The following is a 15,923-nucleotide window of genomic DNA, read 5'->3' on the forward strand; positions in this document are numbered from 1 at the left end:
ATTCATATTAATGTGTATTATAGCTAAAATTGAATCCATGTTATAATGGCTGTGTCTGATTAGCAATGGTATATCTATCCTTGTCTATCATTCAACAAAGCGAATCTCTATCTCGCTTTGCTCTGTTGCCAGATCGTCTTTTAACAATGTGGAATTGAAAAGAAATTTTTGTCATAGTCATTCAATTTCAGCTGTTTCCCATGCATGAAATCAGTTCTTTCCTTTATTATAGTGTAGATAAGTACTTCAACTTGATTCTAACCCAATAAAGTGACAGTACTCAAATCTTGTTTAGAAACCTTCCTCAACCTGCCAAAATTGGACTGGCTATTAATTTAGTTACCAATTTTAACCATCTTTCTCGAAGAGGTAGTCTCTCTAGATTATACTCCTATATTAACATATGGTATGTAGGCTATTCATGTCCCATGAATTAAATTTCAACATAAATTCTGAAAAATCTAGAAGGAAAATTGAAATTTGGGCTTCCAGGTGCACGAGATTGATATTTTTAGGATCTATGTGCTAAATTTGAAGAACTAAATCATCCCCGTTTTTCCGGTATGCAATCCACAGGTTGACATGTTTTGATGCGAACAAACGAACACACACAACCCTACTCTCTCTTATTATATACATAATGTAGAAGATTGAAGTTGAATTAACAGTTTATTCGATTTGAATTTAAGGTCACTGCTGCAGGCCTTAAGGGCGACCTTACTGCTTCTGCCCTTACTTGGCCTCAACTATCTGGTGACACCCTTCCGACCTCATAAGGGTCACCCATGGGAAAAATACTATGAGCTGACATCGGCTATCACTGCATCGTTCCAGGTGATCTATTAATATTATAATATTATAATAATATAATAATAATAAATTTTATTTCCAATTATATACCAATAGCAATCTTATCAATAGAATGTACACAATATTCAAAATTACAATATATGAAATTTACTACAAATACTGTATAAATAAATTATATTTTTTTCGAAAATCAACCTACTCAACTATGGGAAACCCATGTTCTAGAGCAGGTATTCATCTGTATGTTTTCATAGTTTCTTAGTACTTTTTCTAGTTTGTTCCAGATCTTCTTCTTCTTCTCCTTCACCTTCTCCTTTTCCTTCTCCTCCTCCTCCTCCTGCTCCTCCTCTTTCTCCTTCTCCTTCTCCTCCTCTTTCTCCTTCTCCTTCTCCTTCTTCTTTCCTTCTCCTCCTGCTCCTTCTTCTCCTTATCCTCACTATCCTTATTATCTTTATCCTTTTTCTCCTCCTCCTCCTTCCCTTTTCTTCGTCTGCTTCTCCTTCTTGTTCTTCCTCTTTTTCTTCTTCATCCTCAGCCTCTTTCTATTCTTCTATTTCTGCCTCCACCTCCATCTCCAACCCTCCCTTAACCTCTACTTATTTACCTTCTTTTTCCTCATCTTCTTATTTATGTTCTTCTTCTTCTCCTTCTTCCCCATCTTCTTCTAATGGAATCTGTTTTGTTTCAGGGCCTATGTGTGGCAACACTATTCTGCTTCTGTAATGGTGAGGTAAGCAAAAATAAATGATAAATTCAACTTTAAATTGCATTTTCATTAATAATTTGAAAAATTAATTTTTTTTCATAGATTTCCTCTGTTTGAAACAACACAGAATGCCGGTTGCAGGAAAGCCGGTTACATTTCAACCGTGATTAATTTCACAAGAACCAATTAGAGAAGATCTTGAAATTAATCATGGTTAAAATTTAACCGGCTTTTGTGCAACAGGAATTAAATAAGTTGAACTCTCATCTTCACTCAAAGAATTCATTATTTTTCAAATACTCCAAGAATAATATTTTTGCCATATTCTTGAAATACTCACTCCATGGGCATTCAATATTCTTGAAACAGATAAACTTCATATTCTAACTTATAGCAGAGACAAATATAATCTAGGTTAGACAAATAGGCTGCAGAATTCATTTTCATACTAGCAGGTAACCCGTGGTAATCCATATTAGTAGTTTTGTGAACAGTAGACCTCACGCAGTTTTCTCATCCACAAGTATCTGGTGTGACCTGTTTACAGGCTTGTCCAGACATCTGTGTAATGCATGCAATGAATAATCCACTTGTCAGCTGATTGATTATCAATAATTCGTCTATAGTCTGATCAATCCTATCTACAGATTAGATTATATATATAGTGATATCGGAGTATGGAAGAAATTCCTCTTCCTTTCATACCAGTAGTTCTGTGAACAGTAGACCTCACGCAGTATTCTTATCCACAAGTACCTGATTGAAACTATAGACCTTATGGAAATACAGCAATAGACTGGCTTCTCCACACATCTGTGTAATCACTTGTGTATAAATCGACGCGCAATTAAAAAAGGAATATTCCTGCCAAATCTCATAGAATTCTATCAACGCGTTTGGCCGTAATCGCGTTACATACAGACAAACAAAAGAAAATCCGAGTCAAAACATAGACCTCACTGCGTTCGGTCAATAAACGCGAGAAGGTATATTTTAAAACTTGAACAAACTGAAAACTTGACGTACTGACGATACTGGAATGATTGTTTAGTATTTTTGAATGAGATAATAACTCTTGAACGGTTTAAGATATCGATGTGCGGTGTTCACCATTCATTTTCTCTCGAAAAAATGAAGTCGGATTCAAAATGGCGGATTTTTATAATTGAGAATCGATATGCAAAATTTCAAGTTAATCAGAGACGTGATGATGCGCGTCGAACATAATTTTCCTATCCCCTACCTACGTGTATAAGCCAGTTCTTTCCTGTAGTATATATGAATATAAATATAATGTTGTATTCCTCTTTCCATCTTTAATTAATTAGTTTTATTTTGTTAAAACAGGTAATAGCTCAGATAAGGAGGAGATGGCAGTATATAATGTTCAGACCTAGAGCCAATTCCTACACTGCCACAACCGTTTCGGTATGTAAGGTTAGGAATTATTGATTTCTAGCTTCTCCAAATTTTCTAAAATTATCTTTGATTTTTATTTCATTTAATCCTTTTTCCATTCATTTTTCATACTAATTTATAATAGGCCTTCAATTTTTTAAGGCTGTGCAAAGGCTAAAAATAAACTTTCTACTCATGATACTTTTCAAAGTTTTTCGATTTGTATATCATCAAGCTATCAAAATGAAAAAGTTTTCTCAGGAAAACATTTTATTTCCGATCATTAATTTTTGAGATATGAGCGAATGAAGTTTGAATTTTTGGGACAGAACATTTCAAATTCGGTACGATATAAATCCATGAGATTTAGAGGATGGATTCTTCATGGTATTGTTGATCTAGTAAAACAAAAATTTTCTGAAAATATAAATTTTTGGAAAAGTTATTCAATTTACCAGAAATAACCAAAAATAACTCAACTAAAAGTTATTTTTGGTTATTTTTAGTAAATTGGATAACTATCTTAAAAATTGATATTTTCAGAAAATTTTTGTTCCAATAGATCAACAATACCATGAAGAATCCATCTTCTAAAACTCATGGATTTATATTTTACCTAATTTGAAATGTTCTGTCCCAAAAATTCAAACTTTAGGCGCTCAAACTTCAAAAAGTTATGATCGAAAAAAAATGTTTTCCTGAGAAAACTTTTTCATTTTGATAGCTTAATGATATACAAATCGGAAAACCTTGGAAAAATATCACGAGTAGAAAGTAGATTGTGTGTTTATTTGTATATTATGATTCATCATCTGTTATGCACGAATTTTGTGATCTATCATATTATTAATTGGTTAATAAAAACAATATAAAAACTTTTAGTACCCTTTTATTATTAAAAACTTCAAAACATATTTCTACGACTAGGTTCGACCATAACTTGGGTCAAGTTGAAAATTACGAAGCTAGTCATTGAAATATTTTCAAGTTTTCAATAATAAAGAATACTACAAGTTTTTATATTTTTTTTATTGATTTGTACAAGAGTAGCCCATTCAAATGAAGTGTTTTTATACATTGGTTTTTCACGGATTTGTGTTTATTTGTATATCATGATTTATTATCTGTTATGCACGAATTGTGTGATCTATCACATTATTCATTGGTTTGTAGATTTATTTCATTTTGTGAACTATCACATTATTCATTGGTTGTAGATTTATTTCATGCTTTATGTGTTGAGCACGTATATTCTTTGTTATATTATATGTTTTTGTTGTGTATAGCTTGTCTGTTTTGTTTGTATTGTGCTTTGAATGTTGGTGTTTATATCATTTTTGAAACAATCTTCTACTCGGTCTACCATTTCCATTTATTTTTTATGTACCGTATGGTTTATAATATTTTGGTTTGAATAATAATTTATTTAGTGAGGTTCATTCTAAACTGTCAGTATTCCTTATAAATAACATCTATGCTCCCCATTCAAAAAAATGCTGACTGAGTTATATCATAGAGAAACAATAGCGTAAGTAGATATCCCATGGTATATGGCGTTTATGTCGCAACTTTCACTGTTATCTCAAGCCGATATTTCATGTAATTCTTTCCCGTGAAGCTTTATGACGCTGGTAGTCTCTCATATTGTGCCGTTCATACACTTTACCCGGTCAAAACAGTAAAAATCAACAATAATCGGCTTGATCTCAAGCATATAACATAAACTATGAGAAGTCTCTCATAGCCGATTATTGTTGATTTTTACTGTTTTGACCGGGTAAAGTGTATGTACGGCACAATATGAGAGACTACCAGCGTCATAAAGCTTCACGGGAAAGAATTACATGAACTATCGGCTTGAGATAACAGTAAAAGTTGCGACATAAACGCCCTATACCATGGGATATCTACTTACGCTATTGTTTCTCTATGGTCATATTCTCTCCAATAAATTGTTAAAAACAATATAAAGATCTTGTAGTACCCTTTATTTTTTTAAAACTTTAAAATCCATGTGAGCGAAGTATTTTTATGGGATGGATAATCTCTCCAATAATATTTGTTCGTCTTTTCTCTTTAGGGCAACTTTTAATATAAATAAAAATATAAATCTCAGGAAACCTTTAAAAGAAAAATCTTCCAGCAGTATTTATTTATTTTCGAATCACTTGAAAGTGGCTTTAATGTCCTGTCCAAGACATGTTGTGACAGAAATATTTAATAGGGTACTAAAGGTGCGTACAGACATACGCGCCGCGAACATGAGCAATTCACTTTTATTCAGCTGACTATATCTGTATTTTTACAGAAACGGTAAGATATAGATATAAAAAGCTTGGCATCAGCTGATCGAAAGTGAATTGCTCATGTTCGCGGCGCGTAAATCTGTACGCACCTTAAGATTTAAATTTTTATTTGTATGTGTTTTAGTTACATTTATTTAGCCTAATTATATTTTTACTTTCCTCGCCCTATCACTAAGGAAAGTATTGCTTTCCGAAAAAAATTAAGGTACCCCAATTTCTAAATTTCTATAAATTTGCTCCAACGATTTCGATCGAATTTATACCCAATATAGTCATTGATAAGCTCTATCAAATGACACAAGTCTCATATCTGTAAAAATTTCAGGTAAAAATCCTCATCTATGCAAACTTTGATTTTAGATTCCCAATTATCAGGCATCAGATACAATTTAAACAAAAAAATTTAAGTGGAGACGACTAAACATGAAAATTTACAAAATAAATGTTCAGTAACATTTTCACCTAAAATTGAGAATAAGCTCGAAATTCGAGAAAATATGATTATTCAATTGCAAACTATTTGCAACTGTTGATTCTATTAAATGATTCACTATGAAGAGATAGCAGACCTCGTGTGTCTCCAGCGTTATTGTCCTGTCACCAGCCAGCTCAGATCTTTGAATAGTAGACTTGAGATGCGCGTGAACACTAGTGTCAGGTGATCAATTTTCATAACGGCAAGGAAAGTTGTGTGAGTGCGCCACACCAGATTTTTTCTATTAGCCTACTGTCGAATTATTCTTGTGAAAGGAATATTTACCTGTTTTATAAGTTCAATCAACTCTGTATATAATTTAAAGTTGCTGGTTACAAAGATTACAATACAACAGTTCTTGAGCGAGTTATCCAACCCAGGGGGTCACTAGTTTATCGTATATCAAAACTTTTTCTGCTTTGATTGAATGGGACGTATTAATGTTATTTTTTACAAGGAATGCTGAAACTATGTGTAAGTTAGATGGAGATAAATTGGAAATTGCATTTGTTTAAATGTTAATGAATAATTATTAAACGAAAATCCCAATTGAATTTCCACCTATAGTGAAGTCCACATAATAGCGGCAGTGGAGGAAGATAGGAGAACAGGAGAACAATGCTGCCGATCCTCTGTCTTGCCAATGCCTTCTATAAACGGTAGCTGTTACAGGTTTATTGATGTAATATTAACTTTTCATTCTCGTTTAAATTAATAATCAATTATATTTTATTAAGCAAGAAATTATATTTTTCAATAATTTCATAATGAGTTTTTATAATTAAGATGAAATATTTTGTTAATATAAATCTACATTGTTAAAAGACGATCTGGCAACAGAGCAAAGCGAGAAAGAGATAGCGCTAACCGATTTGTTGAATGATAGACAAGGACTGCAATACATTGCTAATCAAACACTGCCATTATAACGTGGACCTCACTATAGCTGTTTACCCTGTTGTCAATATTTGCAGTAGCAGAAGTCTTCGGGGTGATTTATAGCATTTAATTGGGATTTTCGTTTAATAATAATTATGTGTAAGTTACTCAATTTTATTGATTTTTCTATTTTTTTTTTTTTTGATTCTATGAATTTTTGTGTGTTTTTTTGAAAATTTCTGCTTGTGTGTATTTTAGAAAAAGCGTTCTTGGAATGGCATGGATCCCAGCATGAATCATTCTCAAAACCATGACAATAAACGTTTGCTTGTGAGTCTATTATCATATAAACTGTTGTAAAATATATTTTCCATTTTTCATTCATTTCGGCCCGCCGCAAAGTAGACCCACGCTAATCCACGAAAAGCAACCCACGCCGTGGGATGTTTTGTAAACCATTGCTATAGAAGAATTATCAATTATTCATAATCAATCAGCTGACAAGTGGATTATTCATTGCATGTATTACACAGATGTCTGGAGAAGCCTAGCAATGGTTTACACTAGTAGTTGTGTGAACAGTAGACCTCACGCGGTATTCTCATCCACAAGTACCTGATTGAAACTATAGACCTTATGGAAATACAGCAATAGACTGGCTTCTCCACACATCTGTGTAATCACTTATCAGCTGATTTATGATGAATGATTCTATAGTCTGATTTTCACATCAATATTGGCGTATGAAGGAGGCTCCTTTTTCCTTTTATATTATCCTTGAAATGCAAAATTTCCAAAAACCTTGTATATACGTCGACGCGCAATTAAAAAAGGAACATACCTGTCGAATTTCATGGAAATTTATTACCGCGTTTCGCCGTAAATGCGCAACATATAAACATTTGAACATTTAAACATTTGAACATTTAAACATTTAAACATTTAAACATTTAAACATTTAAACATTTAAACATTAAGAGAAATGCCAAACCGTCGACTTGAATCTTAGACCTCACTTCGCGCGGTGAAGAACATCCCACGGCGTGGGTTGCTTTTCGTGGATTGGCGTGGGTCCACTTAGTGGCGGGCCCAACTACAGGGGTACTAGATAGATTTATTTATAGAATCACTGTATAGAGGTCCACGTTATAATGGCAGTATTTGATTAACATTGGTGTTGCTATCCTTGTCTATCATTCCACAAAGCAGAATTTGCCAACAATAAAAAGATGGAAAGTATACAAAAGTATAGTTGTATCATAGAGAAACAATAGCGTAAGTAGATATCCCATGTTATAGGGCGTTTATGTTGCAACTTTTACTGTTATCTCAAGCCGATAGACCACGTAGTTCTTTTCGGTGAAGCTTTATGACGCTGGTAGTCTCTCATATTGTGCCGTTCATACACTCTTATCCGGTCAAAACAGTAAAAATATACAATAATCTATAGTAATCGGCTTGAGATAACAGTAAAAGTTGCGACATAAACGCCCTATAACATGGGATATCTACTTACGCTATTGTTTCTCTATGGTTGTACCTTTGTCCAATGACAGACATAGTAGCCTCTATATAAATCAATGTTAATCAGGTGCTGACTTCATAACGTAAATATCACTATAAATAATATGGTTTGATGTTCATGAATAGTTGGTGTAGTTTTTGGGCTCTGAATAGTTTAAGGCCGGTTTCCGAGCTCGGGATTCAGCTAAGTTCTAGACTTTAAACAGCTGGGGTCAGAAAATTGACTTTTCGAAATGTGGCACGGTCGCAGTTTTTATGATCTCAGCATCTTTATTTTCTCATTAATAATTGGAAACGTTTTTCCTTGAAGGAATGAAACATTCCTTGATAACTAGTAGTTCTGTGAACAGAAGACCTCGCGCCTAGTTATAAACCACAGTCTCCTCTAATAATACTGTCCATCAGAGTAAATTCTGTCCTGTCCTGTCGTGTCGGCGAGATATCGGTGTATAAACAGCTAAGCTGCTATCATCAAAAGCTTACTGAGTTGAAAGCAGAGAAAAGTTGCCTCACTGCATGCAATTAATAGTCCACACAACAACTGTGTTTTCAATAAGTTATACATTGTGTTATTGAATTGCATGCGTCATTGCATGCAATTTATAATTCACTCGACAGCTGATTTATGATGAATAATTCTATTGTCTGATTTTAACTCTAATATAAAGAACATACCTGTCAAATTTCATGAAAATCGATTGCTGCGTTTCGCCGTAAATGTGGAACATGAACATAAACATAAATAAAGAGAAATGCATAACCATCGACTTGAATCTTAGACCTCACTTCGCTCGGTCAATAATTCAAAACAGCTGAGACTTTACACTATTTTTTCTTTATTTTATTTTGTGTTCAATTTCCTAGTTTTTTGAAACTTTATTTGAACGTGGACTGTGACTAGGCCCCGTTTCGGAAAGCCAATTTTCTGACTCCAGCTGTTTAAAGTATAGAACTTGGCTAAATCCCGAGCTCGGAAACCGGCCCTAAATAACAATCAACGAAAATGGGAGAGTTTTAATGCTAGAGATTCTGTGTAATAAAATTATATTATTTGTTCATTCCAGCTACGTCATTGTTGTAAATAAATAAATAAATACATCATTTATGTAGTTGTATTCACATGTTATAGAGTCAGTGGAAATGATAAGACTGCATAGTTGTCGATTCTGTTACCACCGCCTTCTATAGTAGATAGCTGTGATTCAAGTCATCCCCTCTATCTCATCTGATATCAATTGTTGATTCTTTTTAATAAATATCAATTCTATCTCAAAAATATAGAATACTTGAAAAAATATACTATATTTTCATGATTGATCACTGAATTTAAAAGGGGTGATACTATAGTGAGGTCCACGTTATAATGGCAGTGTTTGATTAGCAATGGTATTGCTATCCTTGTCTATCATTCAACAAAGCGGATAGCGCTATCTCTTTCTCGCTTTGCTCTGTTGCCAGATTGTCTTTTAACTATGTAGAATCGATAATCAATAGAATATTCCATCCTTATTATGGAATTATTGAAAAATATAATTTCTTGGTTAATAAAATATAATTAATTGATTATTTCAAACGAGAATGAACCGTTAATATTACATCAATAAACCTGTATCAGCTACCGTCAATAGAAGGCATTGACAATTCAGAGGCTCGGCAACATTGCTCTCCTATCTTTCTTCACTGTCATTATAACGTGGACCTCACTATAATTTTATAATTTATAATAAATTATTATCATCATACACTGAACATTTCTTCTACTCTATGGTATATTTACAATAATATTTTGGAGATTAATAAAAATTGTTTTTTTTTTGCAGTTTGTACGTTCAACCGCGTGCCCCAACACAGGGGAAGATAACGTTTAACTTCGTCTTCAAAATATTTTGAAAAAATCTTCAAATTGTACAGTTGTTGTTTGTTAAGCTACTAGTCTATTATCACTTGTTAAGTATCCTACAATTATATTGTCATACAAGTCGATGTGAAATACAGTGACTCGGTTGCACAGAGGTCAGTTAAATTTTAACCGTGATTGAATGTCACGTGAACCAATTATAGAAAGCTTCTTAATTTTTTTGAATTTAGGGCTAGTTATTCTTATTTTTTATAGAATATTATTATAGTTCCTTTTTTGAAATCGATAAAATATTGATGTATTTTTAATCTACTATTCAATCAATTTTATTATTTTTTATTTTATTATTTTATACTTTTGATTATAAAATTATGTATTTTATTTTATTATGTTTTGAATATATATTAATTGTATGGCAAATAAATGATTTGATTTGAAATTTCAAAAAGGGTATTATAATTCCATTTCATAGAATTATGAGAACTATAGTATTTTGTAGAAGTATATTACACTTTTTTGAAATTAATAAAATATTAATGTATATTTACAATCTATTATTTTATTAACTTCAAAAAAGGGTATTATAATTCTATTTTATAAATAGAGAAAATTTTTTTGAAGAGAATGAGGCTTCTCTTATTGGTTCTCCTGGCATTTGTTAAATTTAACCGTGGTTAAATCCCCCGGTAACCAATCTGATAAACCTTCTCTTTCTCAAAAAGCCTTCTCTGATTGGTTCTCGTGGCATTTGTTAAATTTAACCATGATTAAATCCCCCGGGAACCAATCTGAGATAGCTTTTTTTCTCAAGAATAAGCTTTCTCTGATTGGTTCTTGTGGCATTTAATCATGATTAAAATTTAACAGGCTTTTGTGCAACTGGGCCAGTAAATTATTGTTTTAGCCGATGTGTTCTGTGTAGTAGGCTATAGTATGATAATTGAAAAATAATATATCGATGTGCTGAGTAGCCTAAGTTGATATTATTTAAAATGTAAATACATTCTAACCATATACTTCTGTGGGTAATTACTATAGTACACGAAAATCCAAATGTAAATCACCCCGAAGACTTCTGCTAGTGCAAATATTGACAACAGGGTGAACAGCTAGATGAAATTTCGATGATAGCTAGGCTACTATCCAAAAATGATTTGCCAGCCCAGGAATCGAATCCGGTACCTTCTACTTCTGTGGGGATAGGAAAGTATATGAAATATCTCACAAGGAAATGTAATTCAGAATTTAAACCGTTTTACTCTGTTTTATTGAATTGTCAACTTTACTTTGATAGAACAGAGTTTCTTGCGATTTCTGAATTACATGGAGTGATCCGTGGTCTAGTCGATAGAGTGCTTGCGTAGCAGCATAGAGATCCCGGGTTCAATCCCTCTCATTACCAGAAGTTTTTTAACCAGGTCACTCCCGTGTTATCGGATGGGCACGTTAAACTGTCGGTCCCGGCTGAAGTATGACAGTCGTAAGGCCCATTGATGGCTTAAATTATATATTCAGGCGGTGGGACCTTCCCGCAAGGGACTCCCCATCAACAAAAGCCATACGAATTTTTATGGAGAAATTCCATAACATAAATTCATAAATATTCTACCAAGGAATATCAAATCTAAGTACCGGTACCCTCTTTCAAAAACGTTTATTCACTTTCTTCCCCGAGTAGCTCAGACCAAACACTTAATATTCTATCAATTATTCAGAAAATTAATTGAGATTATGAATGAATTCTTTGAAGATAATTATTATTGAACGAAAATCTCAATTAAATCCTGTAAATCACCCCGAAGACATCTGCTACTGCAAATATTGACAACAGGGTCTACAGCTAGATGAAAATTCCATTAGAGGTACTAAAATATTATATTTCGCACCTAGAGCAGAAAATGAGATTTTTCCGGCTCGAAATCGGTTTTCCAGTTCGAGGCCGTAGGCCGAGGACTAGAAAAGATTGAGAGCCGGAAAAACATTTTTGCCCGTGGTGCGAACGCTATTTTTCGCCACACACAAAAATAAACAATAAAAATGAGAATAGTTGTGATATGATAAACCATATGTTTTCGTTGTCATGGATTCATTCATAAATACCAAATGTTGTTGATCCGTTACTAGTAGAAAGTCATGTTCAATTTTATTTGATTAGCTCTACAAATGAAGAGTTTACTTATTTCAATTTAATCAAAATAAAATGCCGACAAAGAAAAAGACAAAAACGATTGAAAACCGTAACTACGAAGAATATAAGATGGAATCACATATTGACAAGTTTCTCAAGCCAAAGGAATTATCTATCGACCCAGATTCGCCTACGGCAGAGAGAGAGTGGAAACATTGGAAAAAGACGTTTGAAAATTTCTTAGAAGGAACGACAACCAAAGACAAAATGAAAATATTGGTAAACTTCTTATCACCTGCTTTATACGAAATTGTGGAAAGCTATACTTCATATGAAGAAACTATATCCATGTTGGAAGATATGTTCGTTAAACCAAAGAACGAAATTTATGCACGATACTGCCTTGCTAATGCAAAACATCAAATAGGTGAGTCCATTGATCACTACTATTCTGAACTAAAAAGATTAAGCTTATCATGTAACTTCACTAGAGTGTCAGCCGAAGAAAACAAAAACGAGCATATTAGAGATGCTCTTGTTTCAGGGTTATGTTCTATTGAAATTAAAGAGAAACTTTTTCAACAAGGAGATTTGAGTCTACAAGAAACCGTTTCCCAAGCACGTGTTCTTGAATCCGCAAAAACATATGCCGACTCCTTTAAAAGTACTTGTTATACAAACTCTGTTGAAGAAAATAAAAACATAAGCTTGAGTGAATCTTTCTCAGATGTTAATTCTGTAACCCAAAATCGACAGGCAATGTAGAGAAATCCGTTCAATGCCAACGTTGCGGATATAAAAAACACTCAAATTCTCAAGAATGTCCTGCAATAGGAAAGACTTGTCATAGATGTTCCCGAATTGGACACTTTTCCCATGTGTGTAAAAGTAAAATCGACAAAAATCGACAGGCAATTGTAGAGAAATCCGTTCAATGCCAACGTTGCGGATATAAAAAACACTCAAATTCTCAAGAATGTCCTGCAATAGGAAAGACTTGTCATAAATGTTCCCGAATTGGACACTTTTCCCATGTGTGTAAAAGTAAAACGCTCAAAGAAAAACTAACTACGTCAACTATTACTGCAGCTGGTATAGCCAGTAATCTTTCTAAAGCTACAATTATTGTTTCGGTGAATGGAATAAATGCACCAGCTCTTATTGATACCGGAAGTGTTGCCAGTTTTATTGATGAAAAATTTGCAAAAACAAATAAATTTAAAACTGCATCAGATTCTTGTTTTATAAGATTTGCATCTGTTCAACATAACACCGCTACAAAAGCATGTGTTTATAGCAATATTGTGTACAAAGGAAATGAATACAACAATATTAAACTCTTGGTATTAAAAGAATGCTGTTGCAATGTGATACTTGGTCACGATTTTTTGATGAATCACTCTACAATAAGTTTAGCATTCAATGGTAATAAACAGCCTCTTGTAATAGATAATAATTCTACAACCACACCACCCTTGAAAGATTGCCTCTTGGTGGAGGCCATGATAAAACCATGCTCCCTTTTCAATGACTTGACTCCCGATTGCCACCCAATAACTACCCGATCCAGAAGACACCCACAAGATGACTATGAATTCATGAAGAATGAGGTCAATCGCCTCCTTACAGAAGGAATAATTGAGGAAAGCCAGTCCAGTTGGCGTGCCCAGCCTTTCATTGTAACCATGGACAGAAGAAACGAATGGTCATAGACTATTCACAGACTATTAATAAATTCACAAATTTAGACGCATACCCTCTCCCATTGATCGAAGATCTTGTAAACACAATTGCCAAGTACAACATTTTTAGTACTGTAGATTTCAAGTCAGCTTACCATCAAATACCGATTCTTGAGAATGAACGACATTACACTGCCTTTGAAGTAGGCCGAAAACTTTATCAATTCAAACGAATACCATTCGGAGTAACCAATGGAGTAGCTGCCTTCCAACGTACAATAAACGGACTTATAGAAAGAGAGAATTTGAACGACTGCTTTGCCTATTTGGATGATGTTGTCATTTGCGGTTCAGATCAAGAAGAACATGACAGAAATCTTAAGAAATTTCAACAAGTAATTGAATTGTATGGCTTGACTATAAATGAAGAAAAATGTAAATTTTCAAAAAAATCATTGAAGTTCCTTGGGTATGAGATAAAACATGGAGAAATTAAACCTGACCCAGAACGCCTTGCACCACTCATGAACTTTCCACCCCCAAGAAATGCTAAAGAAATGAAACGACTCATGGGATTACTGGCTCATTACTCCCGATGGATTAAAAACTTTTCTCAAAAGATTCACCCCCTTGTTCACATACAGAAATTCCCTCTATCTCAAGATCAGATGGAAACTTTGGAATTTTTGAAAAATGAAATTGCTTCCGCGGTACTGCTCTTTGTTGATGAAAATGTACCATTCATAATTGAGACAGATGCATCAGACTTTGCAATTGGTGCAACATTAACACAAAATTCTCGACCAGTAGCCTTTTTCTCACGAACTTTGTCCCAAAGTGAAACCAGGCATTCAGCTGTTGAGAAAGAAGCCTATGCCATTGTGGAGTCTATAAGAAAATGGAGACACTATTTACTACGAAAACAATTCACTTTGATCACTGACCAAAAATCAGTCACATTCATGTTTGGCACTCAACACAATAGAAAAATAAAAAATGAAAAGATACAAAGGTGGCGCCTAGAATTATCTGAATACAAATTCAACATAGTCTACAGACCTGGAAAAGAAAATGCACCAGCTGATGCACTCTCTCGTATATGTATTACAGCTGGTTGTTCAACATTGAACTCAGCTTTGGCAAAATACCATGATGAACTTTGTCACCCTGGTGTAACTCGTTTCTACCACTGGCTCAGAATGAAAAATCTCCCCTATACTGTAGATGATGTAAGGAAAATTTGCTCCAATTGTGCAATTTGCTCTGAAATAAAACCACAGTATATGAAGACAAAAGGAAATCTCATAAAGGCAACAAAACCTTTTGAACGAATTAATATGGACTTCAAAGGACCCGTACAATCAAAAACAAGAAATAAATACCTACTGGTGATGGTTGATGAGTACTCAAGATTCCCTTTTGTATTTCCTTGTCCAGACATGACTGCGAGAACAGTCATAAATTGCCTGGTCTCATTAATATCAATGTTTGGCCTTCCAAGCTATATTCACACAGACAGAGGAACATCCTTCATGTCAACTGAGTTGAAGAGCTTTCTTAGCTCAAAAGGGATAGCAACTAGTAGATCAACGCCTTACAATCCGAGAGGGAATGGTCAAGTAGAGCGATATAATGGAATTATATGGAAAGCAATAACACTAGCTCTAAGATCACGAGGACTTGATTCAAATCGATGGGAGGAAGTGTTGCCTGATGCACTTCACTCTATTCGATCTCTTTTGTGTACTACAACAAATTGCACCCCTCATGAACGAATGTTCCTACACATGAGATCCTCAACAAATGGACAGTCACTACCATCTTGGCTAATGAGCCCAGGACCAGTTTGGCTGAAGAAAATGAACCGAAATTCAAAGCAAGATTCATCAGTAGAAGAAGTTGAATTGATTGAGGCAAACCCAGAGTATGCTCACATTCGTCGCCCTGATGGACAAGAGTCCACTGTGTCGCTCCGTCATCTTGCCCCTAAGATAACACGAAAATCTAGCCGGGTAGAATGATATGATAAACCATATGTTTTTGTTGTCATGGATTCATTCATAAATACCAAATGTTGTTGATCCGTTACTAGTAGAAAGTCATGTTCAATTTTATTTGATTAGCTCTACAAATGAAGAGTTTACTTATTTCAAGTTG

General features: G+C 34.0%; 1 protein-coding gene across 1 annotated transcript in view; it reads left to right on the plus strand.

Annotated features, from left to right (window-relative positions):
* LOC111056807 (calcitonin gene-related peptide type 1 receptor-like) overlaps positions 1 to 10,375 on the plus strand; it is a gene marked incomplete in the record, with an annotated part of 81,928 nt that extends 71,553 nt beyond the window's left edge. The window contains 5 exon segments of the mRNA XM_039440983.1: positions 690 to 834; positions 1,499 to 1,540; positions 2,864 to 2,944; positions 6,833 to 6,904; positions 9,919 to 10,375. Coding sequence (XP_039296917.1) covers positions 690 to 834; positions 1,499 to 1,540; positions 2,864 to 2,944; positions 6,833 to 6,904; positions 9,919 to 9,966 — 388 coding nt within the window.
* Positions 10,376 to 15,923: the final 5,548 nt, after the last annotated feature.

This window comes from Nilaparvata lugens, chromosome 14 (genome assembly GCF_014356525.2).
Source record: "Nilaparvata lugens isolate BPH chromosome 14, ASM1435652v1, whole genome shotgun sequence".
Lineage (NCBI taxonomy): Eukaryota > Metazoa > Arthropoda > Insecta > Hemiptera > Delphacidae > Nilaparvata > Nilaparvata lugens.